This window comes from Rhipicephalus sanguineus, chromosome 11, assembly GCF_013339695.2.
Source record: "Rhipicephalus sanguineus isolate Rsan-2018 chromosome 11, BIME_Rsan_1.4, whole genome shotgun sequence".
Lineage (NCBI taxonomy): Eukaryota > Metazoa > Arthropoda > Arachnida > Ixodida > Ixodidae > Rhipicephalus > Rhipicephalus sanguineus.
Genome location: NC_051186.1, coordinates 97,411,069 through 97,425,950, shown reverse-complemented (window position 1 = coordinate 97,425,950; position 14,882 = coordinate 97,411,069). Strand labels below are relative to the sequence as shown.

General features: G+C 47.2%; 2 protein-coding genes across 3 annotated transcripts in view; both read left to right on the top strand.

Moving 5' to 3' along the window:
* Window positions 1-9,389, top strand: part of LOC119373488 (sulfotransferase 1C2) — a 60,652-nt gene extending 51,263 nt beyond the window's left edge. Inside the window, exon 3 of the mRNA XM_049410985.1 lies at window positions 8,706-9,389. Within this exon, the coding sequence (XP_049266942.1) occupies window positions 8,706-9,225 (520 nt within the window). The 3' untranslated portion in view covers window positions 9,226-9,389. The remainder of the gene's footprint in view (window positions 1-8,705) is intronic.
* The window catches only part of LOC119373314 (sulfotransferase 1C2), a 321,565-nt gene that overhangs the window by 239,451 nt on the left and 67,232 nt on the right, over window positions 1-14,882 (top strand). The window lies entirely within an intron of this gene.

Here is a 14,882-nt window from a genome sequence, read left to right as displayed (position 1 = left end):
GCTGCGGAGGAAGAGGTCCCTCGTTCGATTATTATTTTTCTTTGAATAAAAACAGCTATAGCACCGTTTAACGTGGATGCATCCACGTTAGCGTTTGGTGGCACATTTTGAACCCAACGACTAACGCCCATGATCAATAATTAAACAAATATTTGTGGTAGCTAGACATGTGCGCCGGACCCAAAGTCACCGGCGGCGGCGCGCCGGTGTTTCCACCTTCGGCGGCGGCGCGGCGCGGTCCGGGGGGGGGGGGGGGGGGGGGAGGAGGAGAGGGCAAATCAGTGGATGCGATAAGTACACGCCGTAATCTTACTGGAATGAGGCCTAGCAGCTAACTCTTTTTGCTCCGATCTCACTTAACTCTACAAAACGCTTCTCCCGGGAGAGAAATGGTTTTCGGACAGTTTGTCGTATCAGTGGTCCGAGCGCGAAGCAGTGAGATCACAGCGCTCACAGCGCGGAGAAGGTATACGAACCGTTCGCTGGGGGATGTCTGCCGAAATAGCGCACGTGCCAGGGCTCTCGACCATGCCCTTATAGTTAAAGTTCACATATGCTGCTCGAGTTACGCAGTACCTCTCCCCAGACATCCCTTCCTGCTCCTTCGCCCAGCAAATGACGGGAGAGGCGTTTCCTTCTGCTTGAGGAGCAATCGACGGCAGGCCTGGCACGGGGGTTGATGTTATTCCGTGTGACGGAGATGGCCAGCTGGTTTCGTCTCTGCTTTAGCTATGTTCCTTGCCAATGCTCGCGAGCTTTTAATCGCGGGTAGAACATACAATGCGCGAAGCGATTTTTTCAATTTAGAGTTTATACGGAACATGACGGTGACGGTGAAAACCTGTCCTGAGTGCCCATACAATTGCTAACGCAATAAAAAATATACAAAAGAACCATCGAAGCGGGCTCGCCTTTTTCCTGGAAAGCTGCATCGTCTTTGCTGTAAAGAGTTCGTCCGTTGGAAGAATCATATAATACGGTGCCTTTTCCATTGGTTTCGTCATCGCCTTCAAAACCCTTCTTACAGGAGACATCTCCTCGCCACCTATTTCTTCATAAAGGACGCCTACAATGTCAGCGCTAAGCGTTAAACCTATCATGATTTCGCGCTTATCGGCTGCAGTCTGTTATCTCTGCACACGCGGTTGCAAACACACAAAATAGAGCGAAATCATTTAATCGCGCACGACAGTCGTGCGAGATAAGCAAGAGCGGGTGGGCGGCTACATGGCAAAGCAGTATGGTAGACAATTTACAACTGTTATTTCTCGTATATAGACCAGTCGAGAGTATGCACCCTGATGATGTCACGTGAATCACTGTTCTGGCATCACGAACTGCACCAAAAGACAAGAAACGCCAAGAGAGGATAACGCGCTCGTTGTTTTAGTTTTTTGTTGTACTTTCAGAGGCTGTTGGGGGACCTTTATAAAAACAGGGCGTGCAAACACGGACACAGCAGAGTAGTCAAGACACCAGAAACGCCGCTAACAACTGAAAAATCACACAGCGGCGGAACCGAAGGTAGACACAAATATTTATCTGCGCATTCCCACGTATACAAGGCCATATCTATCAATCAAGTGCCAGTAGTGGTCTACGTGAGAGTAAGCTGTCACTCTCTCGACTTTTCTCTTATGTCCTTGTTTCCACGTCATGTCTTTCCCAACATGAATGCCTACGAACAAGCATAGCTATATTCCATGTTTGCTATTCTGTTTACTTTGTGTTGTGCCCCGTGACCGCTAGTACCCCTTCCTAATCTTACTACGCTTTTCTGCATGACAACAAACTACTGCGGCGAAAGTGACTTAAGAAGCGCTTTGCACACGATATAAGGCCACCCCCTTCGCCACCGTCCGCTTCGTCTCTTGGGGTCTCCGTCCACCTTTCTGGGATTCATGACGGACCCGCAGCCCAAGTTTACAACGTTGATTGCGGGGATGGCTTGCATCACGCAGGCACGAGTGTTACTAGTACAAAGAAGCTGCTGCCTCGAGCCAAGGAGCACGCGTCAACGCGTCGGAAAAAAGAAAAAAAAACGCGCCGTCAACGTCATCTGTAATCTAAACGTGAAAGCGCCTAAAGCCTCAAGATTCGCGCGCACTATCTCGGAGGCAACGACGCACCGTTGATGACCGCGCAGTGCGCATGCCCGCGCCCGCGTGTTTGTCGGGTCTTCCGCGACAGCGCGGGCAGCACCTGTTCGTACCTGTGCGCTAGCGTACTCGAGTAAGAATGAAAAGAAAAAGTGTACTAACGCACCGAGATATATATAATACTTATCTATTTTATTTATTTATGCACAGCGTACTAGGTCCAAGACTCCAAGAATATGCTATCCAGCGAGTTGGGTCGTCGCCCTTTAAGGCTAGAGGACGCGGCAGCGTTAAGGTCAGGCAATACTCGTGATATATCTGGAAAAGAAAAAAGATACTACAACTTCTGGGGAGCTATTCTCGATGCGTTCATCCAAAGAAGATGTCCACAGTGCATTTCGGCAGAGAGAATTCACTGATTCGAAAAAGCGGTGAGCCGTGATGTCACCTCGCTCTTGACCACGTCGCCGCACCGAACCCGCCAGCACATTCCTAGCGTAAGAAGAGAGTGGTCGAAATGCACAGAAACAGGAACTTTTCAAGTCTGAATTTGCATAAGAATGTGTCCCAGATGTTTGAGAACGATGCAGGGAATGCGCATCGACCTTACAGCTGCGTTAGACGAGCGGCCGCAATAAACCTAAATCGATGGCTAACACGATCAAAAGACATGTGCACCGAGAACCGGATCTCTGAGGGCTGCGTTCGTTGCATTGGCGCGCATTCCGTCCCTATCACTTGTGTCGAGAGCGTCTGAAAGCTTCGTGATGTCATGATGGGGCTGCACAACACGAACCGGAAACAGGGGGCGCGCTTCTCGCCGAGCTCGCGCTATTCAGCGCCCGCTGAAATGGACAGTTCATTATATGGACACTTCGAGAAGCGCTCCTCCGGTGAAGTGCTGTATTTTATTTCCAGATTGCCCACTCGAATTAAAAGACTAACGGCGGCGCGCCGATATTATTGCGTGGCGGCGGAGGCGCGAACTCTCTTGGTACTTCGGCGGCGCGGCGCGAGTGGCGTGACCAAAAACAGGCGGCGGTGGCGGCGCGGCGCGGCGGCGCACACCTCTAGTGGTAGCTGCAGTGTGAGGGCTTAATCAGAGAAAGCGGCGTGACAACCAGAAGAGCGTCGCTGACTGGACGCGGAACTTCAACACCAGGGCAGAACTAGAGGGAAACGCCGCACGCATTTTTTCTACCTCCATAGCGGCCGTGATTTTCCTCGGGGTGAGCGTGAGCGGGCATTGCGGTGTTACAGCCAAATGAGACAGGCGCGCGTCGCAGAGCTATTTTTATTATAGATGGATGCTATGAGCGAGGCCGAGGCTTGGGCTAAGGTTGCCTCCTCGGGGTGTCTTTAGGCTTTGACAAAAGCAGTCACAGTTTCGCCGCAACGGCGAAGCAATGAATGCGATAGCAGTAAAGTGGAATGTAACGCGAAGAACGGAAAGCAGCTCGAAATTGCCAGCGCGTCGATCGAGCCCAAAGGACGCACGAAAAAAAACGCACACAGGACGAGCGCGAACTATCAAGCGTCAAAGCTTGACACTTGAAGCGCACTGCTCAAACATAAAGCAGGACGCACGAAACGAACCAGCATGCACATACAGGACGAGCGCGAACTAACTGTCACAGTTGTTCCTTTCTGTTGTTAATTGTCACAGTTCATTTCTGTTTCGACAGCGCGCTCCTTGCGCAAGCGCGGCTGCTGCAGCGAGCGAAGTGACCTTCGTACGCTCTGTGACTTCACCGCGGACACCGCGGGGAAAGCACAAGACATACAACCCCACGCCGCACCCCCGCCGGCCGCCCCGTTCTTTCCTCGAGATAAGCGCACGAAGGCGACCACGCCCTGTAGAGCGAAGAGCAACGGCCTTCGCAGGAGCGGGGCGACGATCTTTAAAGCGCGCCACGCGCGCAAATCGCGCCATCCATGTGGAGACTAAGAAAGCATGCTGAAGTGAATGGTATATATAAATAGCTCGCCGTTAGCAAGCTGAAATACAGAACTGTTGGAGACCTAACCGTCTAACGCCGCGCGCTGCAAAGCGAGAGGTCGCCCGTTCGATTCCGCGCGTCGAAAAGTTTTTCTAATTTTTTTTCTCTTTGTGGCTTATATATTTCTATTGGAAACGCATCGAGGGCGACGAACGCGTAGCAACGATGCGCTGTAGGAGCTACTCGCGGAGGCCACGGTCATGATGCATTACTTAGCTTTACCGCTCCCAGACGGCGACACCACTCCGCCGACCAAGAACGCTATGAGAGGAAAGTGTGAGATATAAAAGGCGTGTTTGTAAAGCTTCAACACTGTGTGACCGCGGCGCAGTAAATAGCGTGCCCAGCAACTGTTGCCGCGATCCGAGAGGCCGTCGGTTCGGCTCCCGTTCATGCAACGTTTTGTTTCAAGATCTTTTTGTCATCTCATCGTGTGCTTTTTTTCCGCGTCATTTCCGTGACAGAAATACGTCACTGAAGCCTTGGTGCACCCCCCCATAAAACATTTTCGTATTAAAAAAAGAAACGTCCTAGAACGCAGAAATATCAGTGTTGGCTGTTTTGGGTTATTAACATACTTTTCTCCACATTTGAAAGGGAAACATGCAAATAGACAGTGATTTCACATGGCACATATACATCATGAAAATAAACAGATATCTCATTATCTTTCTTTGCCAAGCTAGAAATTGTGACATACGCTTGAGACCTGTTAGGATAGCATCTATCGGTGCCATCGATGCATGTATTCAACGACACTGAAATCTTTCGCCTTGCAAGATATTGAAAGTACCGTGTGGGTATGGCCTAAGAAGTACAATTCCTGCGTTACGAGCATTGCCCGCTTCGCGGCAGCGTCACAGTGGCGAACCTAGCGCCATCAACAGTACGACCCAGCTCTTTCCCAGTGCGTTCACCAAAGTTCCGGTGAAACCGAGCGTGCACCAGTGTCCCCATGCGGTCCAGTGCCAAAAAACGTACTGGCGTCACCCTGGAGGTACTCGAAAGGCGCTGGTTTTCTCAATGGAGGCAGTATGGCAGCACTTGACCACAGTCAGTTGATCTTATTTCATATTTCGCGTGCTTTGCATAAACGCTGGAACAAATCGCCGCGCAGCATGTGCATACTTACGTTGCGCCCAAAAATTGCATTGGTCGTTCTGGAATGCCCTCTTGAGCCTAACCAAATGCACTCGGGCATAAATTGAAAATTAAATATTTGGCATCATTCATCTTAGCTAACCAATGATTATACTTACGCGATAATTACGCTATAAATATGTATCCTAACGAGCACCAAATGACGGCAAATCTGATGCCGTTGGTTTAATTCAGCTGTCGTTCACCACATTTTCCTTAAATATTACCTTCTAGTGACATGCAACACCCTGTATATATATGTTTCATAATTGTGCACGCACGTAAAATACATAAAATGGCACAGGTAACCTGCGCGGAAAGGGCACAGTTTCTTCAAGATGTAAGAAGCGAAAGCAGACTCGAATTGCTCGCAATTCACACTCAAGCAGAACAGTTGCTTGCGATTAAGCAACGTGCGCATACCTTCACCTTGAAAAGTAGGCCGTCCTACATCGTTATAGAGCCATCAAAACATGGCGTAAGTGCATCACTGGCAAGTGTGGCCACGTCTACGATTGCGTGAATACTGTGCCGCTCCAACGAAGCGACCAGTCAGAATACACCAAATTACTTCTACTCTCGCACCCATGTTTAGGGCAAGCAAACATACTCTTGACCCCAGCTGCCATCAGTCGGCGCGGTCAGAGCTGGGGGCTGCGGGATTGCTTACCTCATAACTGACGTCGAGCCAACGCTCGCGGTCAGCATAGCCAACATGCCGTAAGGAAAGGCCGGGCATTATCGTGGTTGTCTGTATCATGCGATCAGCAGCACCCCATCAAAGATGACTGCCTCCTGCAAGCGAGGAAAATACTGGTCTATAGCGAGACAATCAATCAGGGTGCTATTCTGGACACTGTCAAATTCCGCCGTATTGCAAAATTGCGTGATGGCGGCATTTTAAGCCAATCAGAGAGGGCGTAGCAGCCCTCTGGACGAATCAGAGTCGACTAATGGCGGTATCTGACAATCTCAAGAATAGCGCGCGAATGTCTTTGAGGGGAAGTCGGAGGCCAACGCGGGCCGAATGATTGCCAAATAGATACGCTGTCATGCTTCTACGCCGCTCGCCGCGTCCTCGAACTGTGCGGATAACCTTCGTACACATTTCTCGGCCAGCCCTTCCTCTTTGTCTTCTCACGTGAACGGCGGCCCTCGCAACATAAGCAAGTCAGATTCCCTCAAGCTTTCGTCGCGGCAAACGCGTTCCGTGAGTTCCTTGTTCTTGGTGAGCGCCTGCTGGCCGCGCGCAACATTGTCAGTAGCTCGACGGCTAAGTATTGCAACGTCTTTTCGCCTTGTTGTTAATGATTGCCTGGATAGAATCCGAGCCACTCCTGTCCCTCTACGCACCGACTACCAGGTAAGGAGCGTCTTCTCACGAATTGTATTTACAAGTGCGTTGCCTATGTACTCCATTTTCTCTCGCCTGCATACGATCTCGCAGAAAGAATAACTAGTGCGATTGCAGAAATGCGCATGGTCGGCAAGTATGGATGTACGAGTGGTGCCCACCCCTCGACGACTGCGTTAAGCGAGAGTGAAGTGGCTTTTAGATAATCGATATGTAAGCGGTCTGAGGATTTGACGTTTCAGAGCTCGCTAGTATACGAAAAACTTGTATTAATTCACTGCGGACTACGAATGTATGGACGTTAGTTCGCAAAGGATGACGTTTCATTCGGTTTGGTGTGCAGTAAGAAGAATAAATTTGTTGTCAGCACTTGCCTTGTATTTTCTTTTATAAATCCTTTTCTTTAATTGTCGGCTCTACATAATAGAGACGTGCATAATATGCACGAAACAGTCCAATTTTTAATCCTGTTAGCTTTCTGCGAGGCACCATGAATGTCACTGCCACCTGTTTTGCTAGAATTGCAAGAGTGACTACTTAGCTAGTAGGCGAATACGAACTGTTCTGCACGTGGTATGCTTAACGATCGTGCAATAAGGTCAGCGCCATCTACAACCAACGTTTTCTGTTGATCATTTTCAACATCACAGCAGAACCAGAGATCTTCCATATCACACGTTTTGTTGATAATTTTACCTGTGTAGTTACCATTCACTCCACTTGTGGCAAATTGTGGCTCACAGAACGAGTTGATTTCATGCATAGCGGGAGGCGTTGCCATGAGAAGGTATTATAGATTTTTGTAAGACCGAGTTTTAGCCATCGTCTTGATATATCATGGCCGGATGTCTAGGAGTCATCGTATGTTCTGTTGTAACATGAACAAGTACAAAATTTCCCCATTACAGAACCTTCATTTACAAATGAAAGTCGCGGAAGCACGGTACTCAAGCTATATTTGTTGCACATGTTTGCTCGAAATGCGCCTTCATTAGCATGCACGGAATATTCTGAAGAGCGCTACAAATACCTCGCAACGTATTACGCGTCGCAGTCATCAGACATCTTCAGAAGATTCTGCAATTTGTGAACGTGAGCGCCCTTCAAAAATACATGACGAAAATACATGACGAAAATACATGACGAAATGCATGACGAAAATACATGACAAAAAGATAACTTGCCAGCGGCGGCAAGTTATCTTTTCGTCCACTTTACTTTCTTTTATCCTAATTACTACAAATAGCACCCCCTATGCTTTCCGTGGCATTGTTGTCTGTCAATTCTCATTAATATTGTGTCTAGCAAATAAAAACGAGCTGTTAAAGTAATGGTCTTTCCTTCAATATAATTGACATATTATGAAATGTTATGCCGTAAAGTGAACTACCATAAACAAGCTTATTTTAGTTGATTGTCCTGCCTTTCGCTTTCTCTCTCTCTCTCTCTCTCTCTATATATATATATATATATATATATATGTATATATATATACCATGTTTGACATTATCATTTATTACTAGCAGACATTCTACTGCCAGCATTTATTGTCCGTATTCTGCGCGCTTGTTTCCCATTGATTGTATTAGCATGATTGTTCAATGCCCAAGGCAAAATGAAATCTCTGCTAATTTCTCTCCAGGTTCCACTCCACAAATTGCCTAAGGAGGCTGGTGACGACTTGAACATGGATTTCGACTCATGCCGAGATGTGAATGGCCTTTGGATCCACCATTTCTTCCATGAAGATCTCATCCGATCCGTGTTAGCATACAAACCACGAGATGATGACATATTCCTCGCAACGTACCCAAAGTGCGGCACGACTTGGACACAGTACCTAATCCTCAGCATACTCACTGATGGACATCCACCGAAAACTGTGGTCGACTTCATGCTAGCGTCGCCTTTCATGGAAATGATGGGCGCCGAAGCGGCTGAGAGGATGGCCAGGCCAGGTCTCTTGAAAACACACCTACCGTTCAATTTGCAGCCGTACTCGCCTCGAGCAAAATACATCTACGTCACACGCAACCCGTACGACGTTTGCGTGTCTTTCTACTATCACATGAAGGGCATAACAGCCAAGAAATATGATGCGTCCTTTGACAGGTTCTGCAAAGCATTCATCGCCGGCAAGGTTTCCTGCGGAGACTACTTCGATCACTTGCTCTCCTGGTACGAGCACCGGAATGACCCAAACGTCTTGTTCTTCACGTACGAGGAAATGAAGAAAGACATCGATTTCTGGACACTCAAGATAGCCGATTTCATGGGAGAACAGTACGGGAAGAAGCTTCGCGACGACTCTGCCTTACTACGCAAAATTATCGACGCGTCGAGCCTTAAGAATATGCAAGGAGTCTTCAACGAGCAGATGCGTACGATGATAAAAGATTTGCTGTGCTTGGGTCCAGATAGGGCTATCAAGTCAATGGAAGTTTACAGGGAAGTTATAGCTCACGATGAAGAGCCCCTGCACAGCGACGACGGGTTTGTTCGCAAAGGCATCGTGGGAGACTGGAAGGCTCATTTCACGAACGAGCAGATAAAGAATATGAAAACGTGGATTGCTGAAAAAACGAAAGGCTCGGATGTTATGAATTTATGGAGGGATCTCGATCTACCATGAGAGAACGGCGACGAAGTTTGAACTTCGTGTGGCTGTGCATGTACATAAATGGTCAGCTGTAAGCATTGCTCGTTGTGACAGTGAGTTTAGTAAATGAATGTCGCGGATAAATCATTACGTTGTACCAAGGATGCATAGATGAGAAGGAAAATGGCAAACATCGGCAGCATAAGAGACCTTTCCAATAATGCTATGGTTTCATTAGAACGATACGCTGTGTTTTCAGCAAGTGTCCATAAGATGAAAGCGTTGCCTAGCGTTAGTGACTTCGCCAAAACTTCACTGCTTTATAAGCGGAGCTGCTCAACTCTTTGTTCCACCGGTTCGCGGGAGCAGAGTACTATCACCATAATGAACCTTATAGCTGCGCTTAGCGCGTGCATTGCATAAGCTCAGCTGTTGCGCGCTTCCTTCGCGCTTTCTCCGTCTTAGGACTGACTATAAATAAAGACAGTTTGCTCTTAGCGACGTGCATACATCGGAGAAATGGGGATAGTTGTAGTACTTTTTTCTGCATCGCCAGAACTTTGGCGGGTAATAAGGCCTGTGGCCCGCACACCTATTGAGGTTGACATGATCGATGTTCCATGTACAGGTTTCTTTAACGCTTGTGCCCTCTGAAGCAGTCAAAAGAGAAGAACGGAACAGATAATCAGAAGAGAAATAAAAGAGAGAGAGAGAGACAAAGAAATATACAGACAGGGAAAGAGAAGTAAAAGCAGGAACAGAACGGGAGAGAACCTCGATAATTAAGAACATGCTAAATAGTATATAATAATGCCATGCTAATTAGGACTTTGCTAATTAGAACCTTCTGCTTAAGAACTTGCCAATTACGACCGCACTAATTAACGCCAAGCTAAATCGGGGCCATACAAACTAAGTCCTTGCTAATGAATTCCATGGTAATTAAGACGTTGTTAATAATCTACGTGGGCTACGAAGCTGCGCTGTTAGTCCAGCCTTGAACCACTAGTGCAAGCTGCCCACATTTTCTTCCGCTTCGTATCAGCGCCAAACAGAGCAGTTGGATAATTTCTGTTATGATGTGTAAACATTGCAACCAGGGAGGCGCTGCATCCGCGACTAATTGTTCCCAGCCAGACATGGACATCATGCCAGACATTCTACAGTGAAGCTACTCTGGTCGGCTGCGTTATTATGACACCACGCCTGTGTCTAGCGTGTTTTCAGTCACAGTCGGCAGCACGCAACGTTTAACCCGCCACACGAAGTTTAGTTATTCATTGCTCAAATGTGGCATTAGTCAATGTTGCTTGGGGCCCTGCTGGTATAGTATATAGTAGAACAAAGATGTAGCGTACGTCATAGAGAGTACAAAAGGATAAAAGCTAAGAGCGACACACATGGCTCTAAGCAGTCCTCAAATATTAGCAATTTATCTATATTAAGGAGTTGGTTAGGATATCTGTCACGCGGAGGTCTAGCTCTCGTCAAATATGGAAATTGAATGTGTTTTTTTTCCCGAGATCCTAACGAAAGTTTCAGGTATCACTTGCCTTTGTTTGCTCTTTTCCTTTCATTATTCTCAATTCCTACATAAAGCCGAACAGAAGGCTCGTTAGGTGGCAGTCAAACCTAAATTTGTGAATGGCGCAATCAAACGTGAGATTGGAATCGGGCAAATATTTTCATGTGGCCATAGTCTTTCTGTGGAATTTTAATGTTTGATAACTTTCGCTAGGAGAAGAACATTTTAAGAAACTACCACTAGAATAGCTTAGATACTTTGGGACGTTAAACCCCACATATTATTGTATTATTAGCTTAGACCAAGGTTACAAAAAAACATGCTCAATCTTTTGTCCTTTCATAATTACAAACTGTCGCATTACATCAGGAAGGCCGATAAATCATTCTATAAAGCAATGAATTGTCAGTAAGTTTTAAATATTGAGTACTTCTTTCTCGCTTTTTACTAATGTCGCTGAGCTGTGTGGCTGTGTTGTGTTTGACTTGATATAACATCTGCTTTCTCGATGGCATTAGCACACACTCTATGAAAATACTGGTGCCGGATGCAGCATGCAGATGGGATGACCGTAGCCAGCACACCCGATCCACCGATACAAACTTCTAGTACTATGCTGTATATGCCCGACGTGAAAGATGCGAAACATGCAAGCGTAATCCTGTTGTATAGAACAACACACACACACACACGCACACACACACACACACACACACACACACACACACACACACACACACACACACACACACACACACACACACACACACACACACACACACACACACACACACACACACACACACACACACACACACACACACACACACTAGAGTAAGTTGTACTACATGCCATAAATCATGAATTTACCGTTCCAAGAGACTTGTCAGACATGCGCTGTCTGTGCGTCTTCGTGACCTAGCTATAGTAGTACAGAATGCCAATGGACCGCTACTTATACGACTGTGTTTCTATATGAAGGCCGTTGTTCTAAGAGCCGAGATCAGGAAGCTGTCTTCACGCATATCTTATTATCTTATTGTGCATACTTCACCTGCTATACTGGTTATAATCTAAAAATGTCCCGGAGTGTATAATTCTAAGTCCGAGTTGCATGCAAGATATACGTTTAGCACGCATCATGATCTGTTGACAGCGCTAATCGCACACAATTGAGTACGCCGAGTCAGGTCATCGGCACCGCACCGTGCGACACGCCATCGGCAAGGACAATGCAGTTCGTTGTGGAAGCACTACATACTAGGTCAAGTGCCCGATATTCGCCGATAGCAGGCATAGCGTTCACTGGCGTATCAAGTCCTTCCACTCAAAGTAATCACAAACCAAGAACGATGTCTGTTGGGTTAATTAGGTCAGCACCTAAAGGACAGGACACGACGAAGAAGAATACTTTATCTAGTATTAGTGAATCTCTTTTTCACAACACCGAAGACAGCCCCTTTTGCTACAAGGAAACGCTTTGCAAGAGAGAAAACGCACAACACGATAATGCAAATGGCGACGATACCTTGAAGTTTCTGTATCTGCTTGTTATGACGCCATAGATTTCGACAGCGTAGTCTGAGGCCTGCATAATGAGTTATCGGTAAAGATCGGGATAGTGTGCTCTTTATAGAGCCAGAAACGCTGCAGGGCAAGCTCGCAAAAACGTTAACAAACCGATCTGACCCAAATACAGAGAAAAATATCGAGTGCAATGTCGACTCGAGTGGCCTCTCTTCAAAGCGACAGCTGCACCGCACGTGTGCCTAAGAACTGCTGAGAGTGCACCGATAACGCGACAACTATTGTGTTGATTGCATGCTCCTCGGAAAGCAGATAACGAGAGCCTAGGTCCTCTTGTTTGTCTTTTGGCATCACTGAGGAAGCCGACTGTTATCCGGAGAGAGCATTTCAAGAGCTTGTATTCGTAGAAAGTCATGCGCTTATCTTGACCAGCCCTGACCCGCGAGAAGCCGCCCACATGTGTCAAGCTACTCTGTGTTGTGTGGTATCAGGAAGGGGCGGTATGTTGACAATGCGCGCTATGTAAGATGGGCGTCGAAGCGCAAATAAGGCCGTTTACTCAGAATTACGTGCAAGTTTAGAAGCTCATGTGATCAAGAATTATTTCAAAGTAGAGCGATACGGCGCGCTCGTCATCACATCGTGGTTATGATGCGCACAACACAATACCACACTTTATTAATAGGTAGATCATTATGTGTTCAAATTTGGGATACTTTGGCTTCTTTTCTTCCCGTGAAATGGTCGCGGAGTATGTACGTGATAAAAGTTCCCTTACGGGCAGGTAACCGGAAGGTGAACGACAGATACCACCCGCGAATATGCTGTCTGTTTTTTACCTTCATTCACTGTTCCTCATAGAACAATTTTTTTCATGCATGTCGCAATACCAAGACACCGTCAGTGCGTTTTGCATAGTAGTTGATGTGGCTTAGATGATCAATACGCTTGCCTGCCTGCCTGATGCTCTCTAATTATTGCAACGTGTTTTAGCGAAACTTGGGACAGTCTCTCGCATGTAGACAGATTTAAATTTCAAAGCGCAAGTATTTCATGAGGGTAGAAGAGGCTCAATTTCAATTGAACTCCTTTGTTGCGTCCTTTATAGGAAGTAGGAATTCTATATTCCATCGTCGTTCAGAGTGACCCACTGGATACTCGCATCTGGTTCCCGTCTCTGCCTCGGACCTTCATCTCTCCTCCTGTGAAAGCTTAATACCGCTGTGTAGTCAGTGCTACTGCTATGATCATTGAGAAAAGCTTTCATGTCAGAGCAGAGTAGTGCACCCGTCAACGATATTTAGACATTACCCTTTCGATAAATACACCCATCAAGCCTATATATATATATATATATATATATATATATATATATATATATATATATATATATATATATATATATATATATATATATATATATATATATATATATATATATATATATATATATATATATTGTAGCGAAGCGTTCGAACTGAGTAATGGGTCGTCCTCTCGAGCACCTTCTAGTGGGTTGCCCTCTTCAGCTCTTTTCGGAGAACGCAGCTCGCGCTAAGAGTCGGCCCCGTCTTGACTGTCGCTGTCGTGTATCATCGCCGAGTGCCCGCTAATAAACGACTTTATAATTTGGTGGGGGTGATGGGTGTCAATCCCAGTACTCGTTGCTCGTTGCGAAGCTCGTTGCGAAGAAGGACGGCTCCTTGCGGTTCTGTGCGGACTACCGACGACTGAATAAGATCACCCGTAAGGACGTTTAGCCCCTACCTCAAATAGACGACGCCACTGACAGCCTGCAAGGAGCAGAATTCTTTTCATCGCTCGATTTGCGCTCAGGGTACTGGCAAGTCCCCATTGCTGACGACGCTCGACTGAAGACAGCCTTTGTCACGACCGATGGATTGTACGATTTCAACGTTATGCCGTTTGGGCTGTGTAATGCGCCCGCGACCTTTGAGCGCATGATGGATACCGTTCTGCGCAACTTGAAATGGCACACGTGCCTGTGCTACCTCGACGACGTCGTCGTTTTCACCCCGGACTTGTGCACGCGTCCTCAACGCCTGCGGCATGTGTTGACGCGTTTAAGCGACGCCGGGCTACAACTGAATCTAAAGAAGTGCCGATTTTCAGCACGGCAGCTGACAACACTGGGCTACGTCGCGTCCAAGGACGGAATTCTCCCCGATCCAGCTAAGCTTCGGGCCGTGACAGAGTTCCCTAAACCTACGTCGGTCAAAGAACTGCGCAGTTTCTTAGGACTATGCTCCTACTTCCGGCGCTTCATCCGAAACTTCGCGACTATCATATCGCCGCTGACGAAGCTCCTTGGCAGCAACGGGCCCCTCAATTCGTGGTCGTCAGAGTGCGACGACGCTTCCGCAAAGCTCCGTCGTTTGTTGACGTCTCCTCTTATACTACGCCACTACGACTCTACGGCCCCTACAGAGGTACACACGGACGCCAGCCGTGTTGGGCTCGGCGCTGTTCTTGCGCAGCGCAAACCTGGGTTCCCGGAATACGTTGTGGCATATGCAAGTCGTACGCTTACTAAAGCTGAGACCAACTATACCGTTACGGAGAAAGATTGCTTGGCAATCATCTGGACCCTTAGGAAGTTCCGACCCTATTTGTATGG